At 39.8% G+C, this 18738-nt stretch overlaps 1 protein-coding gene across 1 annotated transcript; it reads right to left on the bottom strand.

Moving 5' to 3' along the window:
- Window positions 1–2777: 2777 nt before the first annotated feature.
- si:ch73-252i11.1 (protein mono-ADP-ribosyltransferase PARP12) lies at window positions 2778–18738 on the bottom strand. The gene is made up of 12 exons (XM_012919803.3): window positions 18300–18738; window positions 17296–17431; window positions 16302–16785; window positions 16167–16217; window positions 15953–16079; window positions 15090–15249; window positions 9620–9740; window positions 9426–9522; window positions 8927–9002; window positions 6770–6900; window positions 4707–4858; window positions 2778–4448 (listed from the first exon to the last, which is right to left on the bottom strand). The coding sequence occupies exons 1-12, from the start codon at window positions 18572–18574 to the stop codon at window positions 4108–4110; spliced, it is 2151 nt and encodes a 716-aa protein (XP_012775257.3). The 5' UTR covers window positions 18575–18738; the 3' UTR covers window positions 2778–4107.

Genomic DNA, 18738 nt, shown 5'->3' with positions numbered 1-18738 from the left:
GTTTTTGTATCGTCATCCGATATATATCGTTATATCGAACAGCCCTAGTGGTATGATCTTTTCCTATTTAAGGATGATTTTCAATCCACTGGTTCCCTTCATGTCTGCCAGTACTCCATCCTGTCTGATGGTTCATTAACAACAAATAGCTACAAGCTTCAAACCTTCAACCCCACACCAGCTATTGCCCTCAGAGCCTTGGCTCCCTGCTTTTACTGTTCTGCACCTCCTCATCATTCTCTAACGCCTCCTGTTGTCCAAACAACAGCAACTGATAGGGTGGTAGGCCTTTCTCCTTGGACAAAGCGGCTATTATCAGTCTATTCAATAAGCTTCTACCACACAGAATACAACAACAACCGCAGCACTCTATAGTAGCTAGGAAACATGCCATTTATACTAACAAGGACATGCAATGGTCAATTTTTGAGTCAGATCAGTCTATTTGTTTGGCGCCTTCACCGGTTTCTGATTAGGCCTAACCCTCAGCCAGAGTTTACAAAGGTGATTGTGCAGGTATACAATGTGTCATGTGGTGATAATTAGCTCCAGCTTTACCTTTTATCTGGACAGCACTAGACTGGATGTGCATTTAATCACCTCATAGGGTCCAGTCCACCAGGGTTCAAGCCACTTTCCATTGTGAACTTTCACCCGCACCTAGTCACCAGCCTTTATTGCTGTAGTTGTAGTTTCCTCAGGCTCAGCCAGCTGCACCTGCTTAAACAAAACTTAAAAACTCGCTTAGTCTACGCTGTCATATATTCATCACAGTTCACCTGCCAAACATCCAGAGAGGTCATACGACCTCCCTCTCAGGGTTGGACCAGGCATTGGCCTGCCTCTCAGCGACTCATGTGGCATCAGGTGTGTATGCGCACCCGGAGAGGTTCTCATTGACATAAGAAAAATGGGGAGAGTGTCCACCCATCTCAGTTTACTGTCCTAATATATGCCACAATTTTTCTCTTCAAAGTCTGATTTGCCCTTTCACCACCCCTTGTGAGGCAGGGTGGTAAACAAATCGGTGTGTTATACCTAGAGCCTTTTCTACCTCTGCCAGTTCTTTATTGGACAAATGTGAATCATTGTCAGAGCATATGCTCCTTGGGACACCATAGTCTGCACTCATTCATTTTTGAATGGGATTGCTTCCACCTAGCTTGTGAAGCAGTCCACCGCCACCAGCAAGTAGCTGAAACCTCTCACTCTGTTTTCAACTCCCAAATCAGGGACTTGGGAAGCCAAGCTCTTGAAAATCTTGAAATATGTGGATCCGCTGCAAAGCTGCAGCAGCGTGTGTAAGTTGACAGCCACAATAAAGAAGTGTACTGAAAAGTGCAAACATGTGGTCGGGTCTGTCGTGCATCAGTGGTGCTGAAACCCAGGATTGGGGCTACCAGAGTCTTTGTGTGTCGGTATGATCTGTCCTCTTTCTTCCATGGGTGAATCCTCTTCAGGTTTGTTTTACTCCTCTGAGGAAAACGCAACATACCACATGTCTACTTCCACTGCCTTCCAAGCGTTTGGTGCATCTGTGGCCTCCCAGGTCAAGCTCAGCGCTTTCTTGACCATTGAGCCCAGTGTTCTAGCCTCATAGTTGCTTCCAACTACAAGTGTGACATGAGAGTGTAAAGTACTCTCATCTAAGCCTGAGTTATACCCGGAGCTCTGTAGTTGGGCCTTCCTATAATATAATCTTTGCAACGGTTTTAAATGCTTCTTCAGTCTTCCCAGCAGTTTAAATATTTATAATTTCAACCACATTAAGGCTGGCAAAATAAATGCAATCAAAGGGCATGCATGAAATTAAACAATAACCTAAACTGGGTGAACTAAAACTAAAACATGGGGGAAAAAAAAAAAACCTTAAACATGGTGAACTGACATGGATACCTGAAGACATGACGCAGACGAGCAGACAAGGAACGACTGAAAACACACTGACTAAATACACACAGGAGGCTAATGAGGGAAGTCGGAACACATGGGGAAAACAGCTGACACACATGAACATAATGATGATAATGATGCATTGGTGGCTGCCCACTGCTTCACTGGGTGAATGGGTTAAATGCAGAGGAACTATTTCCCTATGGTGACTAACACATACACACATTACACACACAGACATGAAACATATGAAGGGCAAGGGAGACTTAACAGGGGTTGAAAACACAAGGGGAAACTAATAAGCAAATGAACTTAGATAACCTAATGAACTTAACCATAAACATCAAAATAAACTGAAACTCAAAACGCTGGGTCAAAAGACCCAGGATCGTGACAGACAGTGCAGGAGCGTGAAATGGCTAACCAATTACTTTCTCCAGTAAAGTAATTAAGTGAGGTACTGCATCATTTTAGGAAAAGTAAGGAGTAATGTGAAAGACATTATTTAAGTAAGGACCCAACATTGGTGACATTAATAATCAGGCATCGCCACCTGTGCATACTCAGCATGATTCAATATACATTATGCATTATCGCCTTTCTAGCATTTGACAAATCTGCTGCTGCTGTCACCACTTTCTCACACTGAGCACACGACTTAGAGTCTGGAGCCATTGCAGCAAACATCATCCAGCGTGATCACTTTGGCAGTGGGTCACTGATGATTCTTAAAAAGTGGCACAGACCTCCATGTGTTAGCCAACAGTTCCCAGGACTGTTGTGTGTTTTGCAACTTTGTTGCTTGCAGTTGCAACATAGCTGAATTCATTTGACGTTACCATCATAGTTGATAACTAAATGATGCCAGTTAGGCATGCCTCCTTTTTAGAATAGAATAGCCTTTTATTTTCTTTGTGCATGTACAAAACAAATTGTGGGTTCTCCACATCAACTGTGCATGAAATAAAAATAGAAACAGTAGGACGGCAAGAATAAAAAACAGACAAAAGGAGTACATACGACAAAATAAATATATACAAGCAAGAGAAATGCATCCAGAAGAAATGACCAAATTAGAGGACAGGTTGCAAAGTGCTTGAAAGTAGTGCAATGGACTTTGTCTGAGTTGAAAGAAGTGTAATGCTATATCAGTTATCAAGTTTTAACGCAACCTTTATGTTTTCGTGACTCCAAGAGCAGTGGTGTGCGCTCTGTAGTGCACAATGGGACGATCTTAAAGAGATTAAGAGCCACCACAGCATCGTCTTTGAGCTTCCCTTTTAATATTTTTCTCTTTTTTTTTTAGGTTTTTCCAAACACAGAGCTGCTGTTTGTTTCTATTCATGTTCTCAAAAGTTGGTCCCTGCTTCTTGTTGCTACCATCAGGCACCAACACATAATCCATCATGTGTCTCGGACAAGTCATTATAAGAATTTCTGACTCTAATGGTCTAATCTGACAGCGTCCTTTATCATTAATTGACATTTTATGATTTGTTTGCATAATTAACACTAAATGTGGCAGACATATAAAACCTCCGAAGATAATCATGAGGAAAGCACTTGGTTTTTTCTTCTGATAAGGTTAACTCAGTCCTGCTGTTTTTTAATTATTCTGTATAAAGGCTGGTCTATTTTCTATAAACAACACCTCAGCAAATGGGATCGTGCCAACCTTTTTCTTCATCTTCAATATGCTCATAAATACAAAGTGAGAGGAAATGCTGGCAATTTGTAGAAAATCATTTTACATTTGGTCAAGGTGGAAAAACTTCAGCATCAAAACAACAAAAACAGAAATAGAAATAATAAAGTGCAACAGGAAAATGTAAAAATATAAATCATTCATCATTCAGCAATTTCATCAAGGTTTCCCCATCATTTGAATTTAACCTAAAATGTTTTAATATCATCTGACTGAGAAGCTAATTAATCATAAACTGTTAATCTACATTAACTACAGACCAGCTCACAATTCACATTTTCTAATCGTCTGGAAGTAAGTAAGAGTTCTTTTCTATTGTGAACATATCTGTCATTAATATCTACTGCTTCTTTTTTTATATTTATCTCTACATAAGATTTTTTTGTGCTTTTTTGCTTTCAGGTATGTGTTTGCATATGATTAAATTATTCAGCACAAACTCTATTAAGCTCCTTCAAAATAAAATTTCCATTTCAAGACACTGCCTACCCCCTTTTACACCACTTTTGTTAAGCAATGACACAAGAATTATTAGTACTTTGATTAAATCCTGCTATAGTTGCTGCATTGCCATTGTGCACATTAAGTAGGTTTGTGGTCTTGTACTGTATCAGGTACTCGGGGTAGATCTGGTGCTTCTCAAACACCACATATATGGAGGGGTCCATTACATCGTCTACACAGCTGTCATAGAAGTTTATGCCCCCTCCATCCTTGGAAGGAGGTCGGCGATAATCAGAGGACCCTATGGTGAAGTCTCCCACCAGCACCCGTGAGATGAACATGGCTCTCTCATCAGTGTCTCCGGTGTAGTTGTGGGAGTAACTGGCATCACGGGCAAAGTAACTACCTGTGTTTAGACACCAAAAGATACAATTATCAAAACTTTATTTGTGGGAAAAGACAAAGGGCTACGCATTATTTTCTTCAGTGATAAACAGAGACAAACAAAGCCTTTGGTTTATTTTTTTTAAAGTATCACTTCCCAGCACCCAAGGGTGTCACAGAAAAGACTGCAAGATTGAAATGAGAATGTTTGGAATTTTTGATTTTAAACGTATTTTTTCTGAAAACATAATTTGAATATTCAATAACCGTTTTAACTCACCTTTCCCATAAGCCGTTCCATGAGTTCCACAGATTCTCCAGTCAAAGTTGTTGTGGCAGATGGCGTCTACATCTTTGGAGTCAGTGCCATGAAAAAGCTTTTTCTCCATCACCTTTCCATCTCTGTTTTTGCTCTTCATTTGATTTTTCTGCCTTGAAATAGGAGGCAGGAAAAAACTAACTCTAACTGGTACATGTACAGTAAGTGCGGGAATATAAAGTGAATAAATATACTATAGACATCTACAGTATACATACTATATACATCTGCAGCAGCAGTCTCTGTAGCCACAAGTGGAAAGCAGGATAACATTGAATGCTAAATGCAGCTAAATGCTGTATAAACAACAGACGCAGCTTCTGTTTCTGAAAATATAGCTTAAATGTTCAGCTCAGGTTTGCAAAATTGCATCTGAACAAACCACAAGATTTCTGGAATAATGTCCTTCAGAAAGATGACACCAAAGCGGAGATGTCTGGCCACAGTGCACATCAAACAGAGTCTCTGCACAAACACCTCATACCAGCTTTCAAGCTCGGTGGTGGAGGCGCGGCGATTTGGGTTTGTTTGGTCTTTTACACAACAGGACCTGAGCACCTTGGAGTCACTGAGTCAACCATGAACTCTGTATACCAAAGTATTCTACAGTCTAATGCAGTGTTGGGCAAGTTACTTTGAAAAAGTAATTAATTATAGTTACTAATTACTTCTTCAAAAAAGTAACTGAGTTACAAGATTCTAAAAGTAATTAATTACTAGGAAAAGTAACTATTGCGTTACTTTAAAAAAAATGTTTAATTTTAGAGCATTATTGGCTGTTTTTGACTACTTTCAATTCTCCCTCTACATTTCACCTTGAAAAACTCTTTCCTTTGCCTTGTTTGGTCTCATCCTTTTCAGCACAACCTCACATGTTGGAATTTACAGTTACGTTTTCATTTTGACATACTTTATTAACACAATTGATCTAAAATCAGATAAAAACATTAACTCTGAGTAGAAAAAGTTATCTTTTTTACTGTAACAACCACAAACATGTTTAATGAATCATATTTCATAACTTTGAATGCAAGTATAAATTGTAAATTTTAAAATCATACGCACAAGTTTTGCAAACAACAAAATTGTTGTTGCAGTTTGCAGCCATTTACCTTTTACCCTTTTTTAAATAACCATTTCAAGCTATTTACATAACAATCAGGTGTTCTCCATTCAATAAGATGCCACACAAACTATTTGTGCCACTCCAAATATTTCTATCCACTATAAAGAAGAACATCACACCTGATACCTGCAGGTCTGACATAAGGTCATAACCAGAGAGGTCTCGCTGCGCTGTCCTTAGACAGTAAACGTGACGAAACTATTGAGGAAAAAATGCCGCGTATATCTTGTTTATCATGACTCTGGTTTTACGTGGCCTATCACCACAATTTAAAAACTGGTATATATCACCTTATTGCTTTGTCATCTTGAAGTAGTCGTGTGATTGGCTTACTACAACTACTTCATTCTTCCTCAGTCAAGCAGCAGCACTCATGCGATTGTTTTGCCCCCTTAGCTCCAGGTGTTTTGCCAAAAAGTAAGTAATCTGAGCGCGCACAGCTGCTCAAAGCTGTAGCGTCCAGATTACTTACAGCTACTTCCGTGCAACTGATATAAGGTGCGGTAACCTGAACACAGCTTCAACCGTCTGTTTGTTGAAAAATAGTAACACCGCATTTTAGTAACGGCGTTGTAATGATAGGTAGCAGTAATTAGTTATATTACTCGTTACTGAAAAAAGTAACGCCGTTACTTAGAACATTGTTATTCCCATCACTGTTCAAATGTGAGGCCATCTCTGAATGAATCCTGAATGAAATGCAGGGCTTTAACAGAGCGGTGCATAAATGAATGCCTGCAAACCTCAGCGAACTGACAGCTGGTAATACTATATACACTTTAATAAAAAGCTCAGTCATATCAGTTACACAACCATAACCTCACTTTAGCTGGCAGCAGTGGTACAGTAACTTTATACTCACAGTGAAAGATGGGTGCACATTAAATGAAATACGTACAACTGAAAGGCTTCCCATAGAGCTTTGTTCTGAATCCTCTCAATGTTGATGATGTCACAGTCTTTCATGGTTTTATAGAAAAGAGCTTCAGCCTCCTTAAATTCTTCTGAGCTGAGCTGGAGTGAGATTCGCTGTATGAAAAAAAAACAGGCACATTAAATATTTTTATTCACAATGACAACGAAAAATAACAAGTGCTCTGCTCTCTGCTTTTCCTCTCACCCCCAATTGCTCATGGCAGATGGCCCCGCCCCTCTCTGAGCCCGCAGTTAAAACTGAGTTTTTTTCCTTCCCACTGTTGCCAAGTGCTCGCTCATAGGCAGTGTTGGGAAGGTTACTTTTAAAATGTATTCCACTACAGATTACAGATTACATATTGTATCTTGTAACGTATTCCATTACGTTACTCAATGAGAGTAATGTATTCTGAATACTTTGGATTACTTAATATATTATCATGCTTTTTTACAACTACATGAATGTACTATTGCTGTGTGATTTATTACTGAAGGTTACTCGCCATACCAACACCAACTAGATGTTTAAATCTTAATATAAATGAGTAACAGTAGGTGGACATTAGGTAAGGCTGCACTTTTTGCAGCGATCTCATATAGAAAACTATTCCTCGCGTATATAAAACAGGTCAGCGGCTCCGAACCGTAGTAAAGGGACCTCTGGCTAATACGTCGGGTACGTGTCGGGCTCGTAGATGAAAACTAGCTTTACTTTGTTGTCTGGGTCAACTTTGCTAGCGAAAGACAGAGAGAGGCGTTGGAAGGCTGCTCCAACCGAACTTATTGTTTCGGAGGAAAACACGAACACAGTCGAGTCTTAACAGCTTACTTACAGCTGGGCTCGTCAGGCTCTCTTTTTGGCTTCAGTGGTTATTATTATATTTACATGCTTCCAGCTCCTGTTTCTGCTCGATGACAGCTCGTACTTTTCCTTTTTCTCCCTCCTCGCTCACAGACACATAACGGGTATGACAGTCCATTCTCCCTGTAGCACGGACTACACTGCCCATGAAGCTACATTCTTTAGGGCGATGCCTGCAACACTCTGCCTGTTGCCTTCATATTAAATCATTTAAAAAAATATTTCTTCACGTGACTATGAGACGCGAGAATGAGACGTTTGAGCCTCTTAATGCGGGTTTTGTTTGGGTTTCCACCGGTGTGGAATTACCAAAAATAGAGAGGGGACAGCCTAACATATGAAACAGGAAAAGACGGCTGTGTAATCCATTTATTTTAGCAAAGTAACTGTATTCTGAATACCACCTTTATAAACAGTAATACAGTTACTCATATTTTGTATTTTAAATACGTAACGGCGGTACATGTATTCCATTACTCCCCAACACTGCTCTTAGGGGGTTGTCTGATTGTTGAGGTTTTCTCTGTGTTATTGGAAGGTTTTAACTTAATATATAAAATGCCTTAAGGTGACTTTTTTGTGCTATATAAATAAAATAAAACTAAATTAAATTGAATCGAATAGGGACAAATTGCCATCCCAATGCTTAACAGCAATCAGCTAATGTGTTTCTTAATAATAATGAAATAATAATTAGGCTGCCCTAATGTAATATACTTTTTTAGCCTATTCAAAAATACTAAAGTACTTTTGTTTACAAAAAAGAAATAAATGCCTAGCAATGCTAAATTGTATGTTTTAGCTTGTTTACTTTGAATAAATTGCTACTTAATGTTTTTTAAAAACTGGTTTTTTTCTTCTCCTACACCATTTGCAACAGAAACTCTGTTCTCACGGCAGATTAGCCAGACGGCTGCACTTCATTCATTTTCAAATTATTTAAGAATTTGTCACAAGAAAAAAAGACCCCATAAAAAACAGGAATAAAACCTTCAAGTGAACGAACATGAAGAAGCAGAAAACCTCGTATGAAACTGTCTTTTTCTGCTTCTAACTCGTTTTTATGAGCTGTCCTTCTAATAAATGAATTCATCCCGTCCAATGAAAAGCTTCGCATCTTCAACGCCAACAGCATTTTGTCCTCATGTCTATTTGTCAGTAAATTTACTTGCTCACTTCTGTTATTAATATTATTAGAATACAATTAATTTCGAAAACATCTCAATTTAAGAGTGTGACTTACAACAGAATAGTTATATTTTATGTTTTTTACAATACCGAGCATCCTGTTTGAGGGATCTGTGTGTTGTCCCAGGTTTTTGGTATTGAAGTGGAGCTTTGAACTGAAGACCTTCTGCAGAGAGAAATTCAAATTTACTTTAATGATGTCATTTTTATAGAAGTTGAAAAAACAAGGCCAATTTTATTTTTGTTTAAAATTAAGTTTACAACTTTCCTGGATCCAGCATCAGCTCTTGTCAAGCTTTATGAAGCTGTACGGTACAACAACAATATTGTTTTTTACTTGTTTGCTTTTGGTTAGTGAGCTTTGTTTGACTCTAAAGACCAAGGCAATATCAGTACTTTGGCATGGTTACCTATCAGTATTGAATAGAAATTACGTTAGATTCAAGACAATATGCTGGTCTCTAGAGATCTTGGTGTAAAAATCAAATCCCATCTCCAACTGGAATAAAGATGACAAGAAAGTTCAAGTATCTAATGAATTTAGAAAAAAGTAAGGAAGTCTGGTGGAGCTGTTTTGGGGATGACATACCTGACTTTCTTTTTTAGGGCATCTGCAGCAGAGACAAACCGTGGCCGTCTACAAACAGGCCTTTTGGTGCCGTAACGCTTGTTTGTCTGCATCATGTCTGAGGGGCAAAAAAGTTTAAACTTGCACAACAATTATAAAGCAGATTTTATATTTTAACATGCAGAAGTATGCATGGTTCCCTATTCTTTGTTTACCTTGGAAACTGAGTGAATATGACTGTGAACCAGCAGTGAACTCCACCACGTCTTTATCATTGGCCAGAAACTTCTCCTCCAGCTTTGCACTGTTGATGTCTGCTGCTTCGTGTCCACCAATCTGCAAAGTGAGAACAGTAAAGGTGTTTTTAACCTTGAAGGAAACCTGCATCGGCATATGAACAATGAACAGTTCATAAGAAAAGGACAACTGCCAACCATAGGGAGGGAAAAATTGATACACCATAGTATCGTAATATTTAGCATGGTAATATATTCTGGAAATACTATGAACAAGAGAGCTGGTTTCATGGACCCTCGTGTTTACATTCAACTGACGATCATCCAACACTGGACACACTTAGCTTGACAGCGTGGCTTATCACGCAAGTAAAAATAAGACTGGAGTAAAAATTGGTGGCTGCCTGGTGATTTATTGATTTATTTATTCATATTCTGTGACCAACTACAACTTGTAGTGAATACATTTTTGCCCAGAGCTTGAGGATGTTGCACACTTGTGACCACGTTTGAGCGCAAGGTTGTCTGACAGGAGGCAAACTTACTGAAACCAGTTGCAGTCAGACTTGGACTGACTCTAATCACTCACAGAGAGATTGGCTAAGGTTTGCAGATAGCTTCTATCTAATTTATAAATGCAGACATATTACCACTTTAAGATGACAAAGCAACAAGGTGATATATACCAGTTTTTAAATTGTGTTGCTAGGCCACGTAAAACCAGAGTCATGACAAACTATATATACGCGGCGTTTTTCCCGAATAGTTTCGTCACGTTTACTGTCTAAGGACAGCGCAGCGAGACCTCTCTGGTTATGACCTTATGTCAGACCTGCAGGTATCAGGCTGTGATGTTTCCTTTATAGTGGACAGAAATATTTTGTGTGGCATCTTATTGAATGAGAACACCTGATTGTTCTGTAAATAGTTTGAAATGGTTATTTAAAAAAGGGTAAAGGCTGCAAATAACTTTGTTTGCAAAACTTGTGCATATGATTTTAAAACTGACAATTTATATTTGTTTTTAAAGTTATGAAATATGATTCGATAAACATGTTTTTGGTTGTTACAGTAAAAAATATAAATTTTTCTACTCGGATTTTATGTTTTTTGTCTGATTTTAGATCAATTGTGTTAATACAGTATGTCAAAATGAAAACATAACTGTAAATTCAGACACGTGAGGTTGTGCTGAAAAGGATGAGACCAAACAAGGCAAAGGAAATAGTTAAAGTGAATTGTTAAATGTTGTAATTTTTACAACAACAGAGTCCTGAGCAGAGAGGTCCAGCTGCAGTGTGTGCAAACAGCATCAGCATGGATGGATGGAGATGCGTTTCCAGCAAGCTGCAACTTCACTGTGTGTGAAGATGACTTTTGAGGAGACTGTCTGAGTGACATTTGCCACGTTTGGAGTAAAATGGCAAGATGAGACAGTGGGAAAACACAGGACAAAGCTGAAGAGAACTGTCTGCCATTGGACTGCAACGTGGGAGAGGAGAACAGAGTGAGAGGAGCAGGTGAGCACACAGAGGAAGGCTGTCGTTTAGTGTGGGAAATCAAAATTTGGGTAAGCAATCCTGGGAAAAAAGGAAACTGCTTTAAGTGGGAAAATTGAGAAGGAGTCTGGACTACAAAATGAGAAAGGTACACAAAAAAACACACACACAAACAGCATTAACCATACCAACCCCACATACACATACAATGACACTCGTGAAGACCAGAAAGCATCTTAAGCATGAGATTCTGTTTGTCATCTTGTCCAAGTCACTAGTAAGATGAAAAGTGATACATAGACTAGTGGACTGAATATTATAGGAGGACAAATGATTGCATCATAGGGAGAAAACAGAATGCTGATGAGAGGTTTTGACTGAGTGAGCTGATTGTTGAGTTTCTGGTGTGTGAAGAAGTTTTAACATGGCACACATTTGGTTACATGAGAAGAAACTCATTATGTGATGAGACAACAGGGTTATGCTGTGTGTTGTGTGTGGCTGATTGGATGAATGTTTGAGATCAAACTAGCTGATGATTTGTCTTTTGTTGCAAGGTTGAGCCTGCCAATTAGGTTTGGTATGATCCCCCCCCTTACTTTTTATTTTGTTACTTTCATAGTGCACTGAAAGTTTTGTTTAATATTCTCTCTCATCTAAGAGGATCTGAACGTTTGAATAGGGAGAACTACAACATGTTGTTGCGAACGGTTGCAAAGTGAGTTTCTCCAAAATTAGAACGGGCTCAGGTGAAAGCCACTTGTTTGGGACAATTAGGAAGCGAGTCCCTTTCTAAAAGGATTCAGCGAGGTAATCCAGTCTAAATTCTGTTTCTTTTTTAAATGTCGTCGTTTTGCTGAGGGTGGAAACAAAATGCGACGATAGGTTCCACTATCAGCAAAGAAAAAAAGAAACAATCGATGAATGAATAATGAGTGAAAATAAAAAAATGGGGAACTGACTGACTGGTAAAAGCTGACAAGACTGACTGACACCACTATTCAAGGTTACCCCATTCAGATGACAAAGGAGTGGATGTATCTCTGTGTGTGCCTCTTGTTGCAGGAGCAGGAGGACACCACAGGAGGAAACTTGGGTCACATGACTATGTGAACTCTGCAAATTTAACCTTTTTAGTTGTAATTTTTCTGGATGTTTTTGAATTTACCAAAGGTGTGTTATTCATCACCTTGTGTTGCTCACAGAGATCACTGTGAGAAAGAGTGTATACACCTGCGCAGCACTAACATTTACATTTCTTTTCTACAGCAGAGGGTTAATCATGTGATTTGATCATGTGATTTACAGCAGGACACACAACTTAGTAATGTTTTTCTACCACAGGATTACTGAGATTTTGTGTGTCAAGAAAACTGTGGTTACAGGCTGTGTGTTGGTGATGAAATTACACTGTGTTGTTGAGAAAATGTTGAAAATTACAGGGGAAGATGTGAATACAGTGTGATACTGTGTTGAAACCAGTGTTACTTCTGTTTTTTACAGCCGAGTGTTAACTTTATGACCTTTTACAGCACCTCTGGAACCTGTTGACTTAGGCCCGACCTCCAGGATGATCCGTGTGTTTGGCTAATGTTTGTTTTTCCTTTAAAGCTGCTTGTAAAGGATTCAGCACAGACAGACAAGTGACGATTGAACAGATGTGCAGTGGTTACTCAATAGTTACATGGGGCTTATTATCTGACCACTATTGAGCTCATGGTGAGTGACAAACTTAAGAAAAGTCACTGTCCAGTCACTGTAACAAAAAATAATTTCCCCCAGGGATCAATAAAGTATTCTGATTCTGATTCTGATTACAATGTGGAATGAAGTGCAGATGTTCAATGATTTGGAGCAAATTATGGAAAAATCAGGGGTTTAATGAGTTTAGAGTAACCCTGCAATTATACTTGTCTCTGTGATGCTGAATACTTTATTAATCTTATGCTACAGTTGGTTGCAAATGTGAGTTTGTTTTAACTTAAAGACTTTGTCTTCTAGGATACAGGCTCCGGGTGCAGCTGGGAGTTAAACAATCTTAATGTTTAACCTCTGACTAATGTATTGACAGGGTTACAGGTTTGGAGTGGAGCTGCTCCAAGAGGGAAACCCTGGAGAATTTTTTTTAGAAGAGAATGTGCAGCATTCTTGTGCATGTCTCATTGTGTGGAGTTGACACATGACGAGAGCCGTGTGGCACAAGAAGAGTGTCAATTTTAAATTTGCAGGTACCATGAGGAGAAGCGAGTAAGGAAGAGCGTCGACAAGATGGAAGCTGAGGCCAGGAGAGACGCTTCAAGAGGACCAGTGAGAAGCAGGGACCATCTGCAGGACAGCTGAAAAACCACAGTGGGTTGCACCACTGGGCTTCCAGAAGATCGTCATGAGGAGACTTCGCACAGCAAAATCTTAAATAAAGTTTCGACGTTGACGTTGAAGAAGACAACTAAGGTGTACGACGTGCTCTGCCTTAAATCGTCAGCGCGTTGGAACAGAAACTGAGGGATGAAGGGAGCGTGCCAAGCTCCAAAAGTGACAGCGCAGCGGGGGACCAGCGATGGAATTGTGGTTCTGTGTGAAGCACAGATGCTAGGAGACTGGGAGATAGTTGACACCACTTTTCCCAAGGATGAAGATCATCTAAAGGTGTCACTTTGCCATGCAGATTTGATGCTCTGCAGAGAAGCCTTCTGCGAGGGAGAGATGTAAACAGAGGAGCCTTTTGTCTACATTTACATCGTGTCAACTTCTCTGAGCTGGTTGAAGTTTTGAGCCATGGGTGGACATGACTCAAAAAGGGGGGAGAAGATCATAAACAACTTGATCCAATTTCCTTTACAAAATCTTTTTCTGCAGTGACAACAGGAAAGGAGAAGAGTTGTAAGTGCAGATGATTCACCAGTTGACTCTAACCCCCACAGGGTGCCTACAGTGAGAAGATTTGGGGGGTTGATAGGGGTCATAAAGAGGAGTGTTGACCAGGCTACAGCTTTGAAGTTAGCTGAAAGCCACATGGACAAACAGTAAAATCAACTGATGTGTTTGAATGCCTGTATACAGCTGGATTGTAGTGACATATGATTTGAGAATGTTGATTCTTCGTGTTTGACTGTTGACATTCATTTGTTTACTTGCAGGATGTAGTTTACTGTGTATGAGATGGAAGAACATAGTAGTTTAGAACATGTATTAATGGTGAACCTTTGCTGCAATAGGAGGTGAATGACGGCAGGAGCTGTGTGACATCTAAATCTACACTGACACTGTCAAAAACAAGGAGTGAGAAAATACTACACAGGAATAATCTGGAGCATAAAAATAACAAAACAGGAGGGAAATGTTAAAGTGAATTGTTAAATGTTGTCATTTTTATGCTTCCCATCTCTACATTGATTCAAACTGTGTGATCAAAGACATTCCTTTGTCTCACCACCTCTCCAGCCACTCTGTGCTGGGAGAGGTTTTATTGTAGATACATCCTATATGAAAGATCTGTTTCTTGTGTTGTAAGCTTCCAGCTTTATGATCATTTTGGTGAGCAGGAGGTCACACAAATGCACCCCCATGACACACGCATTCTCACATACACACACGTTTAAAACATGCTGCATATGAACAGTGCTAATAAAAATGCAGAGAGGTCGACAGTGATCACTGAGTATTTTTAAGGGCTTGTTCAGATTAAACAGAACAAGATGAGAAGCATTAAAACATGTAATGAACACAGTAGAAGTTTGGACCCAAAAGCAGGGTTCATACATCATCACTAACAACCAGAAACAGTTTTCTGGAGCTATTATTTAAAAAGCTTCAGAAGTGTGTTAAAGGTGGTCCATTTTGTATGATTGACATCACTCATAATTGTCCTGAAAAAAAAAATGTTGTGGGTCCTTATGGGTTAATTTTTAGCAATCTGCCAAAATTTCTGTCAACACTCTGTAGTTACTCACAGCGGATGCAAACATGTTCCAACTCCCATCCTGCCAGTACCAAAGCCACTCGGTGGTGTGGATGAAGGTCGGCTCGATCACCGAGTTTTCTGTCGAGAGTCGACGCACTTTGTTCTGTCCAAACGTCATCGTGTCAAAGTGCACGGCCGGGCTGGTACTACTGCAAAAAAACAATCAAGAAAGTATTAACATCAGTTCTACCAAAACCTTTGTGCATTGAAACACTCAATGAAAGGATTTTCCTGTAGCAACAGAAAATCTTGTCTCACCTCATATTTTCTCTTTGTTTTACAATTATGTTAAAGTTTCAAATTATTATTATTATTTTTTTAAACTTTGTCAAAGTTTAAAATGAGCATCTGTTATTTTATCAGTGTATATATGAAAGAAAATATGGAAAAGCTTAATAGTTCCACTTTATCTAAAAACATTGAGATGATTGTGTCACGGCCAGGCGGATCAGCTGCACTGTCTCTCTTCCTCTCTCTCTCCTCTTCTCTCTCGCCGGGGCGGACTCACCGTGGGTTCACGCCCTCGGGAGATGAGACACCTGGGTCTCATGAAGATGATCAGCATTTAAGCCAGGAGGTGACTGCTGCTCCTCGCTGGATCGTTGTCTACCACGCATTAGTGAAGCCAAGCTACTGCAAGTCGGGTTAAGTGTGTTTCCTTTGTGCGTTGTATTTAAGAATGCGTGCTTTTCCCCTGGACCCCCCCCGCACCTTCTTGTATACACACCTGGTGAATTGTAAATAAATCTTTCTTCTGTGCATCTGAGCCCGGAGTCCTGCGCTTGAGTCCTCCTCCAAACCGTAACAGATTGTGTAAAATAAATCTCTGAAGAAGTTCAATTGTGTGAGTACCTGTATGAGTTACTGGGGTCACAGTAGTCTCTCTCAATTGTCTCATTGTCGGGCAAATCAGTCCACTGGACTCCATCTTGGACCTGCCATCGGTACGGCATCTTGTCATGAGCTTTATAACATCGATCTAAGGAGAAAGAAGAAAGACAGCTGGTCAAAGTCAAGAAAGAACTACATTAACGCCTCAAACACTTACTAACCATGACTTTCTCACCATCATGTTTGCAGTGACCTTTAATGAAGTACATGCAGATCCCTGTTTTATCTGAAAGAAACAGGAGATATTTCACACACCTTGTTTAGACAGCAGTTTTAGTTCATCTCCCCATAGAAGTGTTTCCAGATTTACCTCTAATGGTCCTCTGTCTCTTGTTGTGCCCTTTGTTGGCTTTTGCAGCTTCATCGTCAGCTGCATGAATGTCACTTGAGAAACGGGCGTTTTCTCGGTTGACCGGGTTACCGTGTTTCCCTCTATCCCAATGGCGTGGCCGCTTTTTGCTCTTACCAAAAAGACTGTTTTCATCAGTGTTGTTGTCATTAGCAGAGACTTCACCACTGGAGCAGTTTCCTCTGTGGACTCTATCTTCCCTGTTGGTTCCAGCCAGTCTCAAAGCCTGTTTATTTGCATAAGCAGCCTTCAAGGACTGAAAGAGTGTGTCAGGTACCCTTCTAACTTTCAAAGCTTTGAATGGCTGTGGAGCATTAAAATCGTGGTTCTTCCAGCAGCTGCATTCACGGCTGATGTAGTTCTCACAGATGTGGAGCCTCCTGCAACCATGACCATCCCGACACCTGCTGAACTCTCCATCACCATTGTTGTAGTTGTAGCATATCTGATGGAGAGAAGAAAAGAAAAGATGGTTACAATCATAGCCTGTATATAAAAGATGGATATGGCCAATGTTATATCCATTATTTATGTTAACTAGCTATAAGCAAGAGGCGGATCTGACTGAGCAACTGAGGACATGTAGCACCCACATGTAAGTAGGTATAACCCAAAACCATACTTTGCTTTATCACAGCAATAAAAGCTCGATAAATTAAAGTTAGCAAAATGCTATCTAAATAAATAAAATGTGAAACTGGTGCCCAAGATCCTAGACGTATTGGGAATATTTTTACTGAGGTCATCGGTCAATGTGGGATCATTTTCTTATTAACTTGTTTGCAACAGAAAAACTCTCTCAAGCTTTTTAATATTGTTGTATTTTGTGAAGTTGGTGGGAAGGTTGAGCTGGATATCAGCATGACAAGAAAATGTGTCTAAAGAAAGGCTGCTTGATCAGCAGATCCAGTATTGATTGAAATTCAACTTAAGAGTGCTCGGTAGTAAGACTCACAGCAGGAAGGAGTGTGTGGTCACTCTGCAGCAGCAGGGTGCACAGCTCCTCTCGGCTCAGGCTCTCCAGCTCATGCTCCCTCAGAAGTCTTTGGTTATGCTCAGACGTCAGCTCATGGGAGAAGCTGCAGCCCCTCCTGTTATAACAGAATCCACACAGCTGATTTATGACTGTGAGTGCTAGCATCCATTTGCTCAGTTAAGAAGAAAAAACCCAAACCAAAAATAAAAACAGTGTAATACATTTAAATGAGCTGATGTCTCTCACTGTGGGATGATTATGAAAGCTTATCTGTCTGGAACAAAGTCAGCTGTTTTTGAGGCTGTTAGTGCTTAAAACCAAAGGGTTATATCAAATGACAGCCTAATAAATCATGGTAGTAATATTACATAAATGTCAAACTTAGGTTTTGGGACATACGTTTTAATGGGATTAGTCCAATACCAGCTTTTTATATATAGCTGGGTAGAACTAGAATCCCTTTAACATTTAAAATTGAGACAAAAAATTCAACCAAACACACTGTAAAGCCATTTTCCTTTCACTTCCACTCTTTTTTCTAACTGCTAAGCTAAGCTGATGTTGTAGCTGCACATAAAAAAAAAACATCAGAGAAAATATGTCTAAGGGATTTTGGTTTTGCTTTTTCAAGAACAGCTCTATAAATTCTCTGTAGGCTCCTCTTGTTTATCTGTTTGTGTCTTCATTTCTATTCCTGTTATTTGAGTTATTACAATATATGTGGCAGGTGTATGGCAATGTCCAAGGCAAATATTGCATAGTGTTCCTCCCAATTACAACATGGTTCAGTCCATTGTGTCAAAACCTTGTTTGTTGTCAGTAGCAACCGATGCAGATATCAGGTTTACACGATAAAAGAGTTTGAAATCCTGCCTCCACCTGAGCTGTCAGATGCAGCTTTCTGTATACAGATACAGTGTGCAGAAATAATAATACTCCAATGCAATAAACTCTATAATTTACTTTAAGTCCAGTATATTTACCTGAGCTGGCTGAACTCACAGAATCCGAAGAGGAAGTTTTTGCACAGGTGCAGACCCCTGCACGTCCCCGGGCAGTCTTTGCCTCTGCAAAGTCTCAGGCGGGTCCTGGCCACCACCTTCTCCTGTCCGTTTGGACAACACCGAGCAAATTTCTCTCGGTTAGAAATGATCTCCGACACCTTCGTGGGATCGCCGGAAAACAGATTATACACTAAATCCTCCGTGTTGACTGCTCCTTGGCCGGCGCAGATCATTCTCAGTATTTCCGTCTCCATCGTTTCCGAGCTCTGCCTGCGTTAACTTCCACCTGTGAGACCAAAGCGCAGCCTGACTACAGCTTCATGTGAGGAGGAAAACTTCGGTATCATTTCTGATGATTGGAAAGCGAAACTGAACTATTTTTTATCTTGAACTGATGCTGTAATGCTGCTGATGTCCA

Source organism: Maylandia zebra, linkage group LG17, assembly GCF_041146795.1.
Source record: "Maylandia zebra isolate NMK-2024a linkage group LG17, Mzebra_GT3a, whole genome shotgun sequence".
NCBI lineage: Eukaryota > Metazoa > Chordata > Actinopteri > Cichliformes > Cichlidae > Maylandia > Maylandia zebra.
Note: the sequence above shows the minus strand (reverse complement) of the source record. Positions and strands in the feature narration are given on the sequence as shown.

Bases quoted from the DNA above. Each gene is read 5' to 3' on its own strand.
- si:ch73-252i11.1 (XM_012919803.3), bottom strand. From the start codon at position 18,574: ATGGAGACGGAAATACTGAGAATGATCTGCGCCGGCCAAGGAGCAGTC. The intron at 6,901-8,926 runs GTATTGTAAAAA...TTTTTCATACAG, and splicing joins TCCCTCAAACAGGATGCTCG to CGAATCTCACTCCAGCTCAG. The intron at 4,449-4,706 runs GTGAGTTAAAAC...GTCTAAACACAG, and splicing joins TGGAACGGCTTATGGGAAAG to GTAGTTACTTTGCCCGTGAT.